This window comes from Sorex fumeus, unplaced genomic scaffold (genome assembly GCF_029834395.1).
Source record: "Sorex fumeus unplaced genomic scaffold, SorFum_2.1 ptg000028l, whole genome shotgun sequence".
NCBI lineage: Eukaryota > Metazoa > Chordata > Mammalia > Eulipotyphla > Soricidae > Sorex > Sorex fumeus.
Window position 1 is genome coordinate 15,512,907 of NW_026606085.1, and position 16,520 is coordinate 15,529,426.

General features: G+C 41.4%; 1 protein-coding gene across 1 annotated transcript; it reads left to right on the forward strand.

Moving 5' to 3' along the window:
• Positions 1 to 3,872: 3,872 nt before the first annotated feature.
• LOC130024283 (olfactory receptor 151-like) lies at positions 3,873 to 4,799 on the forward strand. The gene has a single exon (XM_056114983.1). It carries the CDS (start codon positions 3,876 to 3,878, stop codon positions 4,797 to 4,799), a length of 924 nt encoding a protein of 307 aa, XP_055970958.1. The 5' UTR covers positions 3,873 to 3,875.
• Positions 4,800 to 16,520: the final 11,721 nt, after the last annotated feature.

A 16,520-nucleotide genomic window follows, 5' to 3' on the forward strand; every position in this document is an offset into this window, starting at 1 on the left:
ATTTGATAGATCTGCTGTACGTCTATGGGATTTTATTTGTATATAAGTTCCTCTTTTTACCTTGATGCTTTCAATATTGTGTCTCTGTCTCTAGATTTTTGTCATTTTGAGTATAATGGAGTTTTCCTAATTGGATCTATTTTCACTGGAACCCTTGAGCCTCTTAGATCTTGGTGTCTATAATCCTCTGGGAAATTCATATGGATGATTTCTTCAGCTATTATTTCTTCATCACATTTGCCTTCTTGGTTTTCAGGGACTCTTATGATTCTTATTCATATGTTCTCTTGTAATCATTGCATAGTTCACAAGCATACTGGTCACTTATTTTCAGACTATTTTCCACTTTCTGTTTTCTAGAGATTTTCTCCCTCTCATCTTGGTTCTCCTTGTTCCTTTGCTAACTCTGCTGTTCAGAGCTTCTATTCAGTGTTTATATATATATATATACATATATATATATATATATATATATATATATACCACCATGTTCTTCTTGTCAATTTTGATGGTAGTACTTTCTTTAAAAACTTTGATTCTTTTGCTTTATGCTCTGCTAACTACCTGTGTAATCATTTCTTTTAGCTCATTGATATCATCATGGTGTCACTAATGACATTGCATGAGAATTTACTGAAATAGCTGGTGTTTATGTCTTTGGTGATACTGTTTTCACGCATTGAACTTGGTGTGCTTCTATGTGTGTTTTTTCCCGTGTTTTTTTCTAATATTCTTCCTGTTTTAGGGGTGGAGATGAGACTTTGTAAACTATCCATTTGGGAAGATGTTGTGGGATTAGAGTGAAGGTTACTGTCTTTGTTCTCAGCCAATCTTCCCAACATGATAGGAACAATATCTGAGCAAGGTGCCATTTGTTGAATTGATCTGCTGTGCAGCCACATGAGCTGTGGTGTGTGCCCTTCACATGGTGCAGGTCGGGTCTGGAGGCTGTTGGGACCTACCCAATAGGGCGGGACTCTGCCTCCTGTTCTGGAATAGGAACAGTGATGCCAGCTGAGGTAGAAGGTCCCAGATCAGTCTTTCCTGACTACTGTAGTTTAAGGGATCTCTAAGTGTTAGGATGCCTGATTTCTGACTTTGCTCTTTTATTTCAAGAATTAGGCAGTTGTGTGTTCTTTTGCCCAGAACTTCCTACATATTTTGTAAATATCCAGAGAGGAACTTTCTGAAATTTTTGTGGTCAAATTGGATTCATAAGTATATTAACATCTATCTATCGAAAACTCATCGATGAAGAAATGATACCTGAACAATGTTGGCTCTCCCTCCTCATGTTTGTGGAATGCTTCTTCGTCGAAATAGACTTCTTTTATTTTTTATCATATTCTATAGCTTAGTATATGTACATAATATACCTTTTTTTAGTTTTATAGTTAAGAATTTCCTTTGTTTGTTGGTCCTAAGTTTACAGCAGTATGTGTTAAACTTCCACTTACTCAGTCTTTAATGTGAGATAAATTGGCGTTTGTATATTAAAATTATATCCTGCAGGATTGCTGTGACCACTTAGTTCCAGAAGGATTTTAAATTTTCTACATAGAGAGTAATTTCATTTTGGATCAGAAAATGATATTATTCTACCAATTTCAATCCTTTTATTTATTTTTATCACATTATTATTTCCCACACATTTTTCTTCCATGTGGTATCATGGATCAGTCTCTGGGCCTCATGCACTTGGGACATATCCTATACCCTTGGCACATTTCTCCTTCCTCCAGCACCAGTATAATAGTAAAGGAAGTGTAGAGGCAAGATGTCCTAATGTTTCGTTCTTGGTCTTATCAGGAAAGCATCGAATTTTATACCATAAAGTACTATGGAACTACAGAAGTTACATGTAAATTTGGGAGATAAATTCCTAACACAATAACACAAATCAAGTAAAAATACATAGAGGAGGGAGGAGACAATTTATGTAGATATAATTGTTCTCATTAGAAAACTTACTCATTATTCCAGGAATATTCATCTTAATTGGTCTTAATGGTGGTTAAAAAAAAGCATTGGTGCTGTGAAATTACACTCGTGAAGGGATGGGTGTTGGAACAAAGTATGATTGAAACCCAATCATGAACAGCTTTGTAATGCTCTATCTCATGGTGATTCAATAAAAAATAGATAAAAAAAACTAAGGGGAAAAAGGAACTAGAAATCTAAGAGCAGTTGTGAATGTGCCATGATTCAAGGAACACAGAGCAGTGGCTGAGACTATATATTGAAAGATGGAGAACAGCCTCATAAAAATTCTAGCTGTCTAGATCTGATCAATTTTCACTCATCCCAGAAAGAAGTCATTACCATATTCTGTCTAATGTTTTCTCCTTGGAAATACAAATCATGTACATTGGCATTTCCTTTATTCTGAGTGTGTGTTTGTTTGGATGAAGACAAAACTTGATAATTTCTTTTTATCTTCTGTGGGGAATTTCCCCTTTGAGATTATTTATTGGATGTGGGAGTCCTGGGAGAATATTTGAATCACTTGTATTCTTGGAGGTCAAAGTCCAGCGAACATTTATTCCCTTGCCTAGAAAGGGAAGCTCAGAATAAAGGAACGGAAGGGGATGACATAGCTGTTCACTGTTTTCTCTAAACCTTAGTGCTCTAACAGGTATTCTAGATCACCCAGCTCCATCTTTTGCAGATAAAAGCAGACCAGTAGGGCATTTCCTGAAGAGATACAGTAACTTCATGACATAGCTGAGCAGAAACACTACTTTGGAGATGGTGAGATGAGGCTTTATTTCGTCTTCATTTCCAATTGCCACCCTTTGATTTCTCTCTGTTTCCATTTCTCTCTTTCTCTTTTGCAATGTTAACTTTGATGATTGCTCTAGACCAAAGCAGCAAGTCTCTGCTGGGCTATTTGGCAGATAGTGTGAAACTATCTCACATTACAAAAAAGAAAAAAAACCATAAAATTTGAAAATATTCCAGTCCATAGACAGAATCTGAGTCTCCTTTCCCAGTCCTTCCCTGTGATGTGGCACATCTAGGTAACCTTCTTAGCCTATAATCACAGCGCTCAACCTCGTTGGTTAACCAAACCCTCACAATGCCACAGAAATCGAAGAACTGAGGTTTCAGTTTCCTGTCTGTTGGCAGAGTGGAGCTGAGGGGAAAGCTACCTTTTTCTCACTCCTTGTTGCTTCATCAGATAAAATCATAGGCAGAATGCAGTCAAAGTTCTATCTAAAAAGAAATAGATACAGTCAACTTCTCCCAAGAATGCAGGAACTCAGAATGAAGTTGAAGTCCACTTAAAATTAGGGTTAGTTATGGCCTGAATTTCCTTGGATATCCATCCTTGTCCTGTATATGTGAGTTCCTTGGCCACGTGCTGCTGGAAGAAATGTCCTTGATGACTGGGAACCCATGCACAAAAAGGTCCTATGAAGCCACAGAACTACATTTTTTGTTGTAATAAATCTTTGATGACATGAACAGCCATGTGTCAACAGAATAAGATGTCATCCTAGACAGTTTTAATTGTTGAGTATCTACTATTTCCCATACCAAAGTAATCTTTGAGGGCACCCAAACGCCAGCTCTTGTTTGACAGATATTTTTGGAGAACGTTGGAAATATTGCATTGAGTAATTTTTTATTCCTTTGTGTGTCTTTAGATACATGTAGATAATTTAATTGCTGAAGTGAAATATATAACAGAGTTGAATTTGTATTACTTATAATTAAGAAAAATTTAGGTACTGTAAAATACGTTACAACTGCATGGAAATTTTCATTTTTCTCACAATACTAAATATCATCATCAGTCTTATGAATGTCCCTTTATTAATTTATATGGTTTCTCTTTTTCCTAGTCTTACATCCCCTGTATCCTGAAGGAAATGACCAGGTGCAATCACTCCACCATGACTGAGTTTGTCCTGGAAGGATTAACACACCGGCCAGAACTCCAGCTTCCTATCTTCTTCCTATTTCTAGGGATCTATGGAGTCACTGTTGTGGGAAACCTAGGCATGATCCTCCTGATCGCTTTCAACTCTAAGCTCCAATCTCCCATGTACTTTTTCCTCGGTAACTTGTCATTTTTAGATCTTTTCTATTCCTCAGTAGTTACCCCAAAGCTCCTGGGAAACTTTATTTGGGAGAAAAATGTTATTTCTTATCCTGGATGTATGACTCAGCTCTTTTTCTTTTGTGTTTTTGCTATAGGAGAATGTTTTATGTTAACGGCAATGGCATATGACAGATATGTAGCTATCTGCAATCCTCTGCTATACAGTGTCACCATGTCCCCAAAGGTGTGCAATATGTTGGTGATTGGGGTCTATACCATGGGGCTATGGGGTGCTTTAGCCCACACAATTGCCATGACTAGGGTCTCCTTCTGTGGGGACAATGTCATCCACCATTACTTCTGTGACATTCTCCCTCTCCTAAAGCTTTCCTGCTCCAGCACCCTTGTCAATGAGCGTCTGGTGATCTATGTGGTTGGATTCAACGTACTGACTTCAACCTCGACCATTATCATCTCTTATGCTTTCATTATTGCTAGTATTCTTCGGATCTCTTCCGCTGAGGGCAGATCCAAGGCCTTTGGTACCTGCGGCTCTCACCTGACAGCAGTTGGGGTCTTTTATGGCTCTGTCATCTTTATGTATTTTAAGCCATCCTCCAGCAATATGGCCCAGGAGCAGGTGGCCTCTGTGTTCTATACCACAGTGATCCCCATGCTGAATCCTCTGATCTACAGCTTGAGAAATAAGGATGTAAAGAATGTACTGAGAAACACCTTAGGGAAAAGGTAAAGCCTCACCCACTTTTGCTGCAGTTCAGAACCACTTTGGATTATGGGGATATTGTGATTATGCTTTGTTTTTTTTGAATACATAAAACTAGAATCTCTTACAAAGATTTTCTCCCATAGTTTGTTACCTGTATAACATATATCATTTCTTTCTAATTGATATGGATTTCACAACAGCTCATACATGTTAGTAAAGCAAGCATTTACCTTTTATTATGATTTTGTGGTCATTGTTTATGTTTACTGGGTTTATTTGAAAATTTTTTCCAAGAAAAATTAGACTGGACCATATTCCATTCCTTTGAGGAAGCTATGGATCAAATTATGTCAGTACTTGACTGTAGAATCTAAAATTGTTTATCCCTTGGTGATTTGATGGTCCTTTCCCAGGTCCACTTTACCCCTGCATTTACATTTTTTGTACAATAAGCCTTCTTCCAAGAGTATGAAAAAATCACAATCTTAAAAAAATCTTAATATCTTACACACGGTAAGCCATTAACTCATTTTGTCAGAAATGAAGCCCGTTTCCAGCAAAGCTGGAGGTAGCAGTGAGTTCTGCCTTTTCAGTTTAGCTTTGTAAGTGATAGTTTTTCTTCAGAAACATGGTTATTGTGAACAAGAACATGTTTCTAAGGACAGCCCCAGAATTCCCTGCTATTCCCTTCTCACTCCTGTTTCACTGTATCCAGGGTTTCCCAGAAACCCTTTCCACATGCACCCTGGCTAGGGATGTGGTAGAATCTGTGTTCTTTCCTTACCTCTGACTGTGCCTGCAATATTTTTCTCTCTGTTCATTCTCTGACTTTAACTCTGAGGAGGGCATACCTGTAAGTGGCGCCAAGCATGGAACCCTGTACTCCCGGATGGAAAGCCTCTGCCCTCAGTCTTTGAGACACTGCTCTTGGTCCTGACATTCTTTTGACCTTCTTCCTCAGTTGGCGCAAAAGACAGTGAGCTTTTTTCTTAGTTTATTTCTGTGTTATTCTGGTCCCAAAGATACTCCTTTACTAACACATGGACAGGGATTGAATTTCATGTTCAGCGTAAAGATTGCCTCTCTTGGATCCTTCAGTGTGGCTCTGGTTTGCCTGGATACATAAAATAATCTTTCAGATCATGGGGAGGCACTCTACTCTACAAACAGAGATAAATGTCTTGACAGCTTCACTACTCCTTGGAGGATGCAGTTTTTCACATCTCCATTCTGAAGAAAAGGGAGTAAAACTATGATATGATTTGACAGACAGATATTGGGAGATATTTATTTTATATTTTGCATGTTTCACATTTTGCATAGAAATGAATTTATGGTTTTATGCTTCTAAAGTATACCTATTAGAGGGATTCCAGAATCTCATCTGAAATTGATATTTTAGGCTCAACCACATACTTTGTATTCAAAAATTCCTTTTTCTGCCACATACATATTCTGCATGTCCCCTGAAGCACAGAGAGACCCCTGTACATGTTTTTCCACTGGGCTCACACAAAAACTTCGATAGCAGCAACATCACCAACCAGTAAGAATAAGGGCAGCAAACTTTAACACCTCTCTTGGAAATCACAGAAGTTATGTTAGAATTTCTCTTGATTAAGACAGTCTTTATTATTGTTGTTGTTGTTGTTGTTATTTTTATTATCATTTGCTTTCGGGTCACACCCGGATATGTACAGGGGTTACTACTGGTTCTGCACTCAGGAATTACTCCTGATGGTGCTCAGGGGACTATATGGGATGCTGGAAATTGAAACTGGGTCTGCCATGTGCAAGGAAAATGCCCAACCTGATGTGCTATCTTTCAGCCCTAGCTGAAATCTCGAATAGCTAGACAGTTTATATGAAAGGGGCATATATCGATGACTATAAAATAAACATATGTCAAGGTACAGTTTTCCTCAATGGTTCTTATCTGTTTTTTCATTCTTCCACCCACCCACAATCAGGAAATATCTACTATATTCAACTGAGTGGGTGTCTCAGGAAACCCTCTACTTTTTCTCAGTTGCTTGTAATATCTCTACCCACTACACCACTGTGTTTGCTGTCACAGGCTATTATTTTCACTTCTACAAATTCCTGCAAATCCGGTTATACATAATGTGTTAGTTTGTGTGGGTTTATTTTCCCCAATGTAATCATTTTGATTTTCATGCATGTCATGTATCACTAGACTATTCTTTCCACCCCCCCCCTTATGTAGTATTCCCATGTACCTATGTACGAATAAACCACAATATGTTTATTTATGCTGTGATCGACATTGGATTATTTCTAGTATGGGTCTATGTAAAATACAGTATGCGTGCTGTATGCAAGTCTTTTTGTGTAGGTTTGTTCATTTGTTTTAGTTTTTGATTTGCACTTTGCAGTGTTCAGGGGTTACTTCTGGCTCTGCACTTGGAATTACTTCTGGAGGTTTTTGTGGGGACCATATGAGATGCTGGGGATCCAACATAGGTTGGCAGTATGCAGGCAAATGGCCAACCTGCTATACTATTGCTCCACTCCCCTTTTGTGGTTTTGTTCATTTATGCTTTTATTTCATTTCATATATTCAACTGAGCCAGTATGCAGGTAGTGCTTTTACCTTGCACGTGGCCAACCTGTGCGACCCGGGTTTGATTCCTCCACCCCTCTCAGAGATCCGGCAAGTTACCGAGAGTATCTTGCCCTCACAGCAATGCCTGGCAAGCTACTCGTGATGTATTTAATACGCCAGTCATAGTAACAAGTCTCACAATGGTGACATTACTGGGCCCGCATGAGAAAATAGATGAACAACGGGAGGGCAGTGCTACAGTGCTACTGTATATAAGAATGGAATTTCTGAATCTTATTTCAGGTATAAATTTATGTTCCTTCAAATTAAAATTACGTGGCCACCCAATTTTACTTTCAGCATACCATTTAAGAGATTGAAATTTCTGTATTGCTTTAGAAGCTTTTGTTTTGATCACTTTTTCCATTTTTAAAAATCATAAAAATTTGATTTAACACACTGTATATTTTAAGAGTAAAACTACATGCATCTTCATATTTCTGATAGCACACCACACACACATCACCAACATTTTAAGTCTGTACTTTTGTTGTATTATGAGTTAGTGTGATATTAAAAATGTAATCAATGAAATTATATAAATGTATGAAATTTATATGTAACAAATAATAAACTCAATATTCTTAAGGACCTTTTTCACGTTGGTTTATCATATGAGTATCTTTGATGAATATCTTTACAACTATGGTTCTCATAATTTGTTGCTGATCAATTTTGAGAATTTTTTTTTCTCTTTTGGGTCACACCTGGCAGTATTCAGGGGTTAATCCTAGCTCTGCACTTGGGAATTACTTCAGGTGGTGCACAGGGTACCATATGGGATGCTATGGATCAAAATAAGGTCTACCACATGCAAGGCAAGTTCCCTCTCTGTTGTACTGTTGCTCTGGTTCCATTATTTTTTGTTTGCTTGATCAATTTTGAAAATTCTTTCTATATTCTGGGTATATAATTTCCTAATAGTATGCCAGTGATTCAAAATACCTGATGTGGAAGTATTTTTCCCATGGCAGTATATCATTTAAAAATTTTACGGGGCTGGAGAGATAGCACAGCAGGTAAGGTATTTGCCTTGCATGCAGCTGACCTGAGTTCGATTCTTAGCATCCCATATGATCTCCCTGAGCACGGCCAGGAGTAATTCCTGAGTGCAGAGCAAGGAGTAACCCCTGTGCATCTTCAGGTGTGACCCAAAAAGCAAATAAATAAACACATAAATAAATACATAAATAAATAAATAATTTTGGGGCTGGAGCGATAGTACAGCGGGTAGGATGTTTGCCTTGCACACAGTCAACCCAGGTTCAATTCCCAGCATCCCATATGATCCCCTGAGCACCGCCAGGCGTAATTTCTGAGTGCAAATTCAGGAGTAGTCCCTGTGCATCGCCAGGTGTGACCCATTAAAATGCCCCCAAATTTTTTTTACCTATTTTTTAAGAGCTACGATTGTTAAATTTTTTGTGACGTCAAGTTATTCAATATATACTAGCCTTATCAGGATACAATGAATATATTACATCACTAAATGTAATGATTTGATATGTATATTGTTAACCATTTACCGTTACACAATTTTACCTCACATTATTACCACTTTTGGGGGTCATGGTGAGAACATTAAGACTCTTCATAATCCAGTGTAGATGCAATAATTTTAAAAAAGTTGAAAATTATGAGGGAAAAGTCTTTTATTTTAAATCAACTAGAATTGATCTGGAGAATTGTTTTTAGTTTAGAGTCTATTTTGAAATTTTTTTTTAATAAACTAAAGGTCTTCAAAAAACCAAAGCAAAACGGAAAAGCAAACAAACTACACAAAAGAAGTGGACAGACCTAAGAGCATCTCTTCTCTTTTAGGAGACAGTAGGTCTCAGCAGGTCTCTCCTCTACTTAGCACAGAGCTGATAGTGGGTTCAGCTGACCTCCTCTGTATCACACTGGAAACCCATCTGAAGCTTAGCAAGTTCTTCCATTTAAATTTGAGTCATTTTGCTTCTCATGAATATTCATTTTTGTTTATGAAGGCTTCCTTATGACCTTTCAAATGAAATCATGTCTATCCAAAACCTGTGTTTTTATGTATTTATTTGACTGTCTCTATATATGACTTTGTTTGTGCACGTGTTTATATGGATGGTGAGATGACTTTCATAATTCTTCATTCAATTTTTTTCTTTTTAAATGTTTTTGTAACCACTTGATCACTTTACTTGACTTCCTGTTAATCGTCGATTTGCTCGAGCGGGCGCCATTTGTCCCTGTCGCGTGCTAGTGTATCCCAATGACATCTGTTCGTTCCAGGAACATGATCAGGATCACGACGATCTCAACCATCCTATTATTCATCAATTGCCTCGAACACGCCCCAGTAACGTCTCCTTTGTTCTAGCCCTGAGATTTTTTATAAAAGTGCCATATTCAAGGCTCTTTCAGGGTTAGGAGAATGAGACCCATCGTTGTTACTGGTGTTTGGCATATGGGTACGCCACGGGGAGTTTGCCAGACACTGCCATGTGGGCAGGTTACATTCGGTAGCCTGTCAGTTTGTCCAAAGTAGGAATGAGATAATAAAATGTCATTATTAGATGTCGCGCGGCCGCGAATGCGGCCGTGCTCTTTCAGTAGCTGGGTTTTATAGTCTCCGAGTCTTGGCCGTTGATGGGATTACACGGCGCCAGGGGGCCAGTTGGTGGGTGTGACCCCGCCTACTGGAATTTGGAGGATCTGGGTGGAGGATGCTCAGCCCCCGATCCGAGTAGGCTTGGAGATCTCAGCCCCAGGGCTCAATTGCCTTTGTTCCTCTGCCGGTACCTTCATGTGTGTGGAGAGTGGTCTCAGCATGGTGGTGGCTGGTTCTGGAGGTCTTCCGCTGCTGAAGCCCTGGTTGGGGCGGGGGAAGAGCCAAGCCAGCATATTGATGAGTACTGACGGCAGGTTCTTCAGGTGTTCAGGTCTGACCTTGTAGGGGCCAGGTGCTGTTCGTTTCTTTACTGACGAAATGGTGTGTTGGAATTCAGAAGGGAGAACATTGGGAACGATATAGCCATCCTGTGGAATTTGGTGTGTCGGCAGTTGGACATGGCTATCGAAGAGATTTGAGTAGAAGTCATGGATAATCTTCTCCATTGCCCTTCTGGAAGATGTGATAGATCCATCAGGATGTCGGAGGGCAGTCATCTTGGTCTTGTAGTTGGTGAAGGACAGGCGGGTGTTACGAATACTTTTCCTGACTTCTGCCGCATCTACCAGCACTTCTGCTCTTCTCTCTTTGAGGTCTTCCTCGATCGCATCTCTGCACTGCTTTTCAAGCTCGGACGTTCGCTTGCAGTTGCCTGAGGCATGTGCCAAACCACGTTGGAGAATAAGCTCAAGAGTTTTCGAAGACAGGTGTTTTTTATAGTTATCTCTCTCTTGGCATTCCTCACACAATCATGGAGGTGCTGAACCAGTCGATCATATTCCTCATCAATGTTGTCAACAATGGCATCTTCCCCTGTTGCAGCAATAGTGCCAAAGAGCACACAGTTGGTGGTTGTTCTGGGAGTTCTCTTCTTAAACTTTGCATCCCTTTTTCCCTTTTGTAACCAGCATAATTATAAAGTTAAATGTCTCTAAGCCATAGAGTTTTGATGGATAGAGTAAGGCACAGGGCACAGAACAGCCACTGAATCCAGAATCTGCCAGGAGAGGCAGAGAATAGGCAGGTGTCTGTGCTCACCACTGGGGGCTCCTGCAGTTAAATGCCACCACACATGTCGTTTGATGAGATGTCTGTTCATGTAGTTCATCATTTTTTTGGTTATATTTATTTATTGAATCACTGTGGGGAAAGTTACAAATCTTTCAAGATTAAGTCTTGGTCATACAATGATCATAATTCTCAATTTCTCCTTCATCATAATTAGATGTTGGTGTGTAGACAAGGAAGATAGAAACTACCAGCAGTGAGCCACATCTATTCAAATGCAAATGTCCAATTAGTGTTGTTAGGCATTTGAATGAATCAATGCTCATGGCCAAGTTTGTGTTAACAAGGACACCGACGCCTCCAACACCTCTTTTATCGCATGTTCCGAGGAACGATTCTTCTCCAGTGTTGAAAATGGCATGATGAGATTGGTGCCTTCTTGTCTCGGTCAGACCAATGATGTCGTACTTGATCTTTCGTGCTTGTACCATTAGTTCCTTGATGGATGCATCTGATGCTAGCGTACGTGCATTGAAAGTACAGAGGATCATTTTTGTATTCCTTCATTGTGGCATCCTAGTTCGGCCTTGAAATTTTATCGGCCTCTCCTTTCTCATCCTTCTCAATGCTGCCATATTGGTGAAGCCTTCAGGGTCAGGTGAATGAGACCCATTGTATTACTGGTTTTGGCATATCGAATACACAACGGATAGCTTGCGAGGCTCTGCCGTGCGGGTGGAATATTCTCGGTAGCTTGCCAGCTTTTCCGAGAGAGATAGAGGCTTTGGGGGCGACCTCTAATTGCCCTCGTAGGTGTTACCATATTTTAACCCTATCAAATATGGTATGGCAATTCCGGAAGATGGGTATTTAGTGTCTTAAACATCTAATTATGATGAAGGAGAAATTGAGAAGTTCTACATGGAGCTGGGGAAGTTCTATAAAGAAGACCACACCTTCTACAAGATCATTGTGGACGATTTTAATGCCAAGATAGGACCGAGAAGATCAGCTGAAGAACTTCACATCGGGGCCCATGGCCTAGAATGGAACGAACAGGGTGAGAGACTGTCTGAGTTCATCATGTCGACCAAGACCATCCATGGTAACTCACAGTTCCAGTGAGCCGAATCTAAACGTTGGACATGGGAGTCTCCCGTTGGACGATTTCACAACGAAATAGACCACTTCATATTCAATTGACGGTTTTGCCTGACTGATGTTGCTGTTGTCCCAACATTCCAAACGGGATCGGACCACTGTCTCCTTGGTGCAAAATTCTACTTCACAGAGCGGGGAGAAAGGGCTGCAAAGTTTAAAAAGAAAACTCCCAGAATGACCACCAACTGGGCGCTCTTTGGCAGTATTGCGGCAACATGGGAAGATGTCATTGTTGATAACATTGATGAGGAATACGATCAACTGGTTCAGCACCTCCATGATTGTGCAAGGAACACCAAGAGAGAGATAGCCACAAAAAAAACACCTGTCTTCAAAAACTCAACATGCTACCTGTCTGAATGCAAGGTGCCGTCCCAATGGAAAACCAGCAGAACTATACTACTGTACAAGAAGGGAGACATCCATGACATTGGCAACTATCACCCGATCTGCCTATTGTCTGTCATCTATAAGTTGTTCACTCGAGTCATCCTAAATAGGATTGGCAGAACACTAGATGAAGGACAACCATGCGAGGAAGCCGGGTTCTGCAAAGGATTCAGCACTATCGATCATATGCACACGATAACCAAGCTCATTGAGGTTTCTCGGGAGTTCAAGATGCCGCTCTGTCTAACGTTCATTGAATTAAAGAAGGTCTTTGATTCTGTTGAGATGGAAGTTGTCATTGAAATCCTAGCCATTCACGGAATTCAAGCTCAATACATCAAGATCCACCGTGAGTTGTATTACTGATTCACTACCAGGATCTCACCATTCTACAAAGAAATAATCATTGATGTCAAGAGAGGGGTTAGGCAGGGTGATACCATTTCACCAAAACTCTTCAGTGCCACCTTCGAGAACATCATGCAACGACTGGAATGGGAAAGAATGGGAGTGAAGACAGATGGTTGGCAACTACACCACCTCCACTTTGCTGATGACATTGTTTTAATAACACCAAACATTAACCAAGCGCAACAAATGCTGACCGACTTCGACCGTGAGTCTGGAAAGGTTGGACTACAGCTGAATCTTACAAAGACAATGTTTATGAGAAACAGCCTCGTTCCTGATGCCCCATTTGCTCTCAACGGAACGACCATCTCCGAATGCAAGAGCTATGTGTACCTAGGTCGAGAAGTCAACATGACAAATGACCTGGCACCTGAGCTGGGCTGGAGGGAGAGAGTGGCTTGGAACACATTCAAGAGCATTGAAGAAATAGCTAAGAGGACGAAGAACCTCCGGCTCTAGGCAAATCTCTTTGATTCCACTGTTCTTCCTGCATAACATATGCCTCAGAGACCTGGGCCCTACGCAAACAGGATGAGAACGCTATTCAGGTCTCCCAAAAAGGAATTGAAAGAGCTATGCTTGGAATATCATGTTTCACTCAAATGAGAGAAAGAATCTAGAGTTCTGACCTCCATCGATGATCAAGAATCAGGGACACTGTCTGGTTTGCCAAGTGTCAAAAATCAGATGGGGATCTTTACAGCACACAGTCGTACAGAGAGACCACATGGAGGCTGGCTCCACAGCTCCCGGAGAAGACAAAAAGAGCCGAGATCACCGGGAAGTCCCAGATGGGGTAGGTGCCGCATCCCGCCTCCCCCAGATGGAACCCTCATGACCAGAAGCCTCCACAAGCATAGCTCGAGTATGTGGGAACTAGGACTTTTCCTCCAAACTGCTGGGACCTTCCAGGCTCCCAAATAACCTCTGATTCCGGAAGTCATGCCCACGGCCCGCCCCCCAGCGCCATCTTTACAGCACACAGCCGTACAGAGAGACCACATGGAGGCCTGGCTCCACAGCTCCCGGAGAAGCCAAAAAGAGCCGAGATCACCGGGAACTAGCGGCCGCGCGACATCTCTGTATATGCAAAGTGATCAATGGGAAGTAAATCACCCAACGTTTCTCCCTGAAAATCAGAGTTAAGTTTGGAGCACGGCCACAGCCCCAGAAGCACATGGACTTAATGCAGAACCCAGCAGCTTGGAGCAGAAAAGTGAATGGACTATGCGTTAATCCAGGCCATCATGTCTGCCTGGAGGGGAAAGGGTGTTGCTCCCTTCCGCCCTCCTCCCTCTGGAAAGAAAGATGGCGGCAGCATGGGAACCTTGTGGACAGCAGGTATGAGCCGGGGATGCAGGGGTGACAAAAACCTCATGGGAAGGGGGGTGTTCTGGTCCGTCCTTCACGCCCTACCGAGGTCACCAGTTGCCCCCCACAAGCGGTTCTCCAGCACGGCCTTGGCCCAGAAGCACAAGGACTTAATGCAGAACCCAGCAGCTTGGAGCAGAAAAGTGAACGGACTATGCGTTAATCCAGGCCATCATGTCTGCCTGGAGTGGAAAGGGTGTTGCCCCATTCGCCCTCTCCTCTCTGGAAAGAAGATGGCGGCCATATGGGCACCTTGTGGAGAGCAGGTTTGAGCCGGGGGCCGGGGACGACAAAATCCTCATGGGAAGGGGGGTGTTCTGGTCTGTCCTTCACGCCCTACCAAGGCCACCAGTTGCCCCCCACGAGCGACTCTCCAGCACGGCCACGACTCCAGAGCACAGAAACCAATCTCTTCATTATCTGACTCTCAATAGAAATACTTCCAGGGTTAATTAGCAAAATAGCGGATATCCAAAACCAACATTTAATTCTTGAACCCAGCTGTAGAAAGCGAATCACTCCACAATGCTTCCTCAGCATGTCTGATTTGGGGGGAGGGGGTAAACTCTAAATAATAATGGTGCATCTTTTATTGAAACAATGAATCTAATCAAAGCAGATAGAGTGTCAACTAGAATTCATCTGCCTTGCAGGCATTGGGAGGGGTGGGGGGTGGGGTTTTATTGGGGTTCTTCATGGTAAAAAATAAGTATTGGTAAAGGGAAAGGTGTTTGATATTTGCATGACTGAGGCCTAAACCTGAAAGCTTTGTAAATTTTCCCACAGTGATTCAATAAATAAATAAATTATAAAAAAATAAAATAAAATAAAAAATAAAAAAAAATTAAAAAAAATCAGATGGGCTGGTCACGTAATGAGATTTAGAGATGACCGCTGGACTAGAGCTGTTACTGACTGGATTCCATGGGATGTCAAAAGACCACGTGGCCGCCCACCTACCAGATGGTCAGACTTCTTCATCAAGATCATGAACGATTGGTTTGAGGCTCTTTGTGTTCCTAGAGCAAACAGACGCCATTGGGCTACACTAGCACACGACAGGGACAAATGGAGACATTACTGGTCCCCGCTCGAGCAAATCGACGATTAATGGGAACTCAAGTGATCAAGTGATCATACAATGATCAAACACCTTTCCCTTCACCAGTACTTATTTTTTACCACCAAGAACCCCAATATACCCCCCTCCCAACCCTCACAATGCCTGTGAGGCAAATGATTTCTACTTACCTCTCTCTACTTTGACTGCATTCAATATTTCGACAAAAGATGCACCATTATTGCTTAGAATTTCCCCCACAACAATCAGAACTGTTGAAAAGGCATTGTGAAATAATTTGTTTTCTATACCTGGTTATGAGAACCATATGATTTTGGATTTTTGATATTTTGCTAGGTGAGTATGGAGGGGTTTCTGCCAAGAGCCAGATAATTCCAAGATTGGTTTCTGTGCGTCTGGTGTTATGGTCGTGCCAGAGAGCGACACTCGTGGGGGGCAACACATGAACTTGGTAGGGCATGAAGGACGAGTCAGTACGGCCCCCCTTCCCACGAAACTGCAGTTGCCCTGTCACTGCCGGCTCATAAGTGGCTTTACAATAAGCTTTGAGGCGGCGGCCACCTTGCTGCTGAGGAGGAAAAGGTGGAAGAGAGCAACATCCTTTCCCTCACTGGAAGGCATGGTGCCATAGTTTAACATATAGTCCAATTACCTTTCTGCTGCAAGCTACCGGGCTCTGGATTAAGTTCTTTTGCCTCTGGAGCCATGGCCGTGCCAGAGAGCCGCTTGTGGGGGCCAACTCATGTTCTCAGTAGGGCGTCAGTTCATCATATTTAAGATGGAGTTTTTCTGTCTTAATTGTGTATATCAGACACCTATCCTTTCTCTGAGGTTGTATGATAGATTTTTCCTCCCATACTGTAGTTGTCTTCTTGTTTCCTTGACATTGTTTTTCTCAGGGCAGAGCAGAAACTTTCCATGGAATAAAGTCTAATTTCTTTATTTTTATCTCATAATTTGTGGTTGCTGCATCTTAGAAATCATCTCAACTGCAATTTTATCTGACTCTTGTCTTAGACTGGGAGGTTGCAGCTGCCCACTCCATTCTGGTCT